At 45.7% G+C, this 5140-nt stretch overlaps 1 protein-coding gene across 3 annotated transcripts in view; it reads left to right on the top strand.

Moving 5' to 3' along the window:
- The first annotated feature begins 2788 nt into the window (after nt 1–2788).
- The window catches only part of Vps13c (vacuolar protein sorting 13 homolog C), a 159208-nt gene continuing 156856 nt past the window's right edge, over nt 2789–5140 (top strand). For 2 of the 3 annotated variants that reach the window (XM_013346382.2, XM_005347681.3), the window contains exon 1: nt 2789–2966. In XM_013346382.2, coding sequence (XP_013201836.1) covers nt 2867–2966 — 100 coding nt within the window. In that variant the 5' untranslated portion in view covers nt 2789–2866. The remainder of the gene's footprint in view (nt 2967–5140) is intronic. The other variant, XM_013346383.2, reaches the window with a different exon arrangement.

The raw sequence follows: 5140 nt of genomic DNA, 5'->3' as shown, positions 1-5140 counted from the left end.
CCCGGCCGCTTGTTTTAAAATGGGGAAAGGTAGGATTGGGTGGAAATGATGTGGACACAGTACCTGTGTATGAGGTTCTTAAGTTTTTCTGTTTATTTAATTTATTGATTGATAGGTCGAGAGTAATGTAATTACAATATTTCTCCATTCCCTTTCCTTTCTCCAAACTCTCCTGTATATCTCTTCTCCCTCAAATTCATGGCCTCTTCTTCATCAGTTGTTATTGCATGTATATATGTGTATTTATTTAATTATGTATATTATGCATATGTACATAGCTTCCTAACTATAATCTGCTCAGTCCTTATAATATTACTGGTGTGTATGTGTTCGGGGCTCACTGTTTGGCACTGGACACCCGTGGTGTGTTTTTCCCTGGCGAAGGCCACCTCTCCTGCTTTCAGCATGTTTCAGTTGCTTATGGTTCTTTGTGTAGTGTTGACGCCTTGTGGGATTTTCCCTGTCCAGTTTGATAGCAGAAATTCTTTAAAAAATAAAATGGAATGTCCACTTTCGGTTTTTTAAAGGAATGTGACAAATTTGGGCTGTTCCTGGAGGCACACAGCCAACCACCACACCTGTAAACAGGCTCAGAGTGGGAAATGGTGAATTTTCAAATCTCGTATTGGCACAGTATACCACTATTGCACTAAAGTGTTTGAATCTCCTACTTCAAGTTTTTTTTTTTTTAAATCTTATTCTGCTAGTAGCCGTTGAAAGACAGCGAACCACAACTGATAGTCTAGCGGTGACTAAATTGTGTAATTGTTGACAGAAGAAAGGGTGACAGTGTTCAGAGAAGGAAATTAGTAATTCCCACGTGATCTGGAGGAGTCGGTTAGCATTCCGAACTTAAATTTCAACTATATTTTTCTCCAATAAGTTCCTATTAAAATTAATTACCCTACAAATTGTTAATGAGTATTACAGGAAAAAGACTACTAATGACAGAATTCCTGAGATACAGGTGAAAAAAAATGGAATAAAACAGAATTAGGCTTACAGGAGCATATTTATACACTCTTTCCAAACTGTGAAGTGCTGTTGCGATATCGGGAATGATCACTGGAGAGTTAGCCTTGCCCACACCTCTCACAAGGTTGTATTTTCTCCTTTGTCCATTTGGCCACACTGTGCTGCGGTGCCCGCTTTCCTCATCTCACTGTTTTCCAAACACCGTTCTGTCATTTTGCTTTGTTTTTATTGCGTACCCCATATCAACAGCAACACCCCATATGGGCAGTAACATACTGCTTCTTTAGAATACTCAGTGGATAGGCAGTAGGGACAGAAGCAGGGAGAGGGAGGGCTTAGGAAGGATTTTAGTTACTCCCATCGCTGTGATCTAATATGACAAAAGCAACTTTAGGACAGAAGCGTTATTTTGGCTCACAGAGCAAGGCATTAGACATTTGAAGCAGCTAGTCAGGGCAGCCACAACCAAAAAACAGGGAAGGGGGAGGGAGAGGGAGAGAGGGAAGGAGGGAGAAGGAGATGCTCTTTTATATAGTTCAGGATCCCAGCCTCAGGAAGGGTACCACTCATAGGAGGAAGGCTTTACCATCTCAGTTATCCAAATCAGGATTAATTCCCCAATGACATGCCCAGACACTCATCACCCAGGTGATTGTATATCTTATCAAGTTGACAACTGAGATTACCTATCCCAAAGGGTATGGTTAGAAAGAGCCCAGGATAGATTGAAGTGAGTGTTCTAAATGCTGAGCACTGTTGGATAAGATTGAAGAGTATATTGTAAATATCAGGTTATTATTTTTTAGCAGGTGATTAACAGATTCATCCATGCTTTGGAAAAGAGACCTCTGGTGTCAGTTTGAAGAATAAAGAAAGAGACCGGAGGCCAGTGGGGCCAGTTAGCAGTTACTGGTGAGCTGGAACAAGGGAGGCAGAAGAATCAAAGAAACAATCAGTATAGAGCAGGCAGATTTGCTGCTCATTGCTTATGGAAAGGGAAGCCAGGAGGATCTGGGTTTAGTCTGACAGAGTAAGGAAAAACAAACGTTAAAGAATTTATTTTACATGGAAAGAATGGAAGACTGAGGTAGGTCTTTAATCAGTTCCTGGTTAGCACTGTTGTTTTTTGTTTTTCCTTGTATTTTCCCTATTTTATTTTATTTATTTATTTGAGACAAAGGCTCAATGTGTAGCTGTGATTGGTTTGGAATTCATTAGGTAGCCTAGGCTATCCTTGAACTCACAGAGATCTGCCTGCCTCTTACTGCAGGGACTAAATGTCACCAGGTCCAGCCTTAATTTATTTATTTTTGAGACAGGGTCTAACTATGTAGCCTTTGCTTTCTCTTTGTATGTTTGTGTGTTTGCAAGGCATAATGAAGTGTGGAGGTCTGTTCTCTCCTTTCATCACTGAGTCTCAGGACTTGAACATCAGACTTGGCAGCAAGCGCCTTTATCCGCGGAGCCACCTCACCAGCCTATTTCATTACTTTATAAAAAAAATTTCTAACACGGCCTCGCACAGCCTAGTTGGCCTTGAACTGGCTAAATAGCCAAGGATGACCTTGAACTTTTAACCCTCCTACCTTGTCCGCTCTAGTGTCGGGATTAAGAGGTGTGCCTGGCACTACTATGACCGGATTATGAGACGCGGGAGATTCGAAAGCTTAGCTCCGTGCGGGAGCCCCACCCCGTTTAGCCCCAGGCCTCACTCTCTCTCCTGTCGGCCCCGAGAAAACGCGAGGCGAGTGGGGGAAGGGCGCCTGCGCGCTGGCGGCGTCGCGCACGCGCGGCGCGGGGCGGGCCACGGCTGTCAGTCTCGGCGCGGGCCACCGCCCTCCAATGCGTGCTGCGTTCCGGCTCCTCCCTCTCCCGCCTCCTGGTCCCCGCCATGGTGCTGGAGTCGGTGGTCGCAGACTTGCTGAACCGCTTCCTAGGGGACTACGTGGAGAACCTGAACAAGTCCCAGCTAAAGCTGGGGATCTGGGGCGGTAAGCGCTACGCCAAGGCCGGCCGGCGTGGGAGCGGGGGCTGCGCGTGGTGGAGCCTGGGAACCCCAGGGACCCCCGCTGGGCATGCTCCTGTCGTCGACTTCCCCGCGCAGGGGCATCGCGCTGCTCAGCGGTCCTCTAACCCCTCAGTATAAAAACAAGGAAAAAAATTATTTACCTCAGCTGCGGACGTCAGAGCGCGGCTCATGGTCCCCACAGTGTTAGCCCAGCTCCCCTTGCATCTCATGTCCCCAGGACCAGGTTTCCTTCTCCTTTGGGTTCCAGACCCAAGGAGATGGGATGGGCAAGGATAACATTGAGAAGAAAGGCGTGCCTGTCCTCAAGGAATCTGAACTCAGGGATTCCTACCTTGGGCCACTTCCTCGTTGGTCACAGGGCCCTGCAGTTTTTTGTTTTGAAATAGATATTTAAGCCACCGGCCGGAGGCGTCATTAGTTAGGGTTGTCTGCTTGGGTGCAAGTGCGGGAAGACCTGCCAAGGTTTTTATCCTGGAGATTAGGGGTAGAAAAGTCTTGTGACTGTAGTCACGTCTGCGTTCTTCAATAAGCTTGCCTTTGGGAGTGTAACTCTGTGGTCCTGCGCCTGCCTCAAGCCTCCTCAGCACCACAGACTTCCAGCACAGATTGGGGGTTTGGGGAAATGGAGAGTACTTCATTTGTTTACCAATTTACTGTAAGATTTGGGAATCTTGTCAGCTTAGGGAGAAAAGTTAAATAACACCAGCCTACTTAAATGGATTGAACTGCGTTTAATTGTCAGCGGTTTAAGTACAGACTTGCTCTGTCTGGTTGGCATTGGCCAATGGGGAAGTTAGCCGTTCTACCGGTATTTGAAATGCGCATTACCTGCTCCGAGTATAAAATACACTGGGGTTTGAAGATGAGCATTACTTCTAATGGAGTATAAAACAGTGTCTCAGTTATGTTGACCACCTGTTCAAATGGTATCCGAGTAGATGGGTTAAACACATCATTAAAATTCAAGGCCATCATTGGGCTACGAAGTCAGTGTATGTTGAGGTTACAAGAGGCAGAATCATGGACCTAGAGTGGATAGGTTGTTCCCGTCCGCTCCGCTGGGCTCGTTTCTCATGTTACATTACATTTCTACATTAGCGATTACAAAGGATTTTCCCATTGTGTCTTTCACAAGCCCTGGTTCCTAAAACGAATGGTTACACGGAGGCGCCCTATTTTTATTGGACAGTGCTGCCACAGAGTTATGACTTGTCTCCTGAATTGCGGAGGAACTTGTTTTATTTTAAACTAGGCTTCTGCTCATTTTTGGGTGGTTTTCCTATAAATACATACTTTGGATATCCATCCTTGCCACATACTGCAAAAGGGAGAGTTGTTAGAAGAAGGTAAGTGTCTAGAGCCTGCTGCAGGAAGAGAGAGGCCAGGTGTTCTTCAGAGTTCTTGCAGTAATGCCATTTATTAAAGAACAACATTTGAAATCGGAAAAAGGGGCTTCAGATCAATGCAAATGCTGATAGAGAAAGCCCATAGTTCTAGACCTGCATTTACTGTATGGACCTTGGCTTCTTCATTTCAGCGTTGACAGAGAACGTGTTTGTATGGTCGGAAGAGTTTGAATCACTCCTGACAAGATGATATTCCCGTGTTAGCACTACTCAGGATTTAGCAGTCCCATGTTTAGGACTTTTAAAAACGAAATAAAATGCATGGGTGCGGTTGCAGATTCCTTCACTATCAACTCTTACTTCCAGCATTAGAAGTTGGACACGCTAGCATCTGAGGGCTCTTCCGGTGTCAGTCCGGTGTAGGCCTGTCTGCAAACAGTCTGGACAGTGAACACAGTCTGGAGGTTCCGAGCTCTCTCACAACCGAGTTTCAGGGTTACAGTGCTGTGGCACCCCCGGCCTCACTGTCTTGTAGTGAGATCTAGCAATGGAGACTTTCCTTTATCCTGTTTTCTGCCACAATTTATTTTGTGGTGCTGGGGATCAAACTCCAGGTCTCGATGATGCCCAGTGACTCTCTGGGACGAGCTCCTGTCCTCAGCTTCGTTTCATTTTCTCTTTTAAGATAATATAGTCTGTCAGCAGTCTGCATTCTAGCCTGCATTCACTGTCAGTAGTCTGCATTCTAGCCTGCATTCACTGTCAGCAGTCTGCATTCTAGCCTGCATTC

This window comes from Microtus ochrogaster, chromosome 5 (genome assembly GCF_000317375.1).
Source record: "Microtus ochrogaster isolate Prairie Vole_2 chromosome 5, MicOch1.0, whole genome shotgun sequence".
Lineage (NCBI taxonomy): Eukaryota > Metazoa > Chordata > Mammalia > Rodentia > Cricetidae > Microtus > Microtus ochrogaster.
The sequence above is the reverse complement of the archived record's forward strand: the minus strand, read 5'-3'. Positions and strand labels throughout refer to the sequence as shown.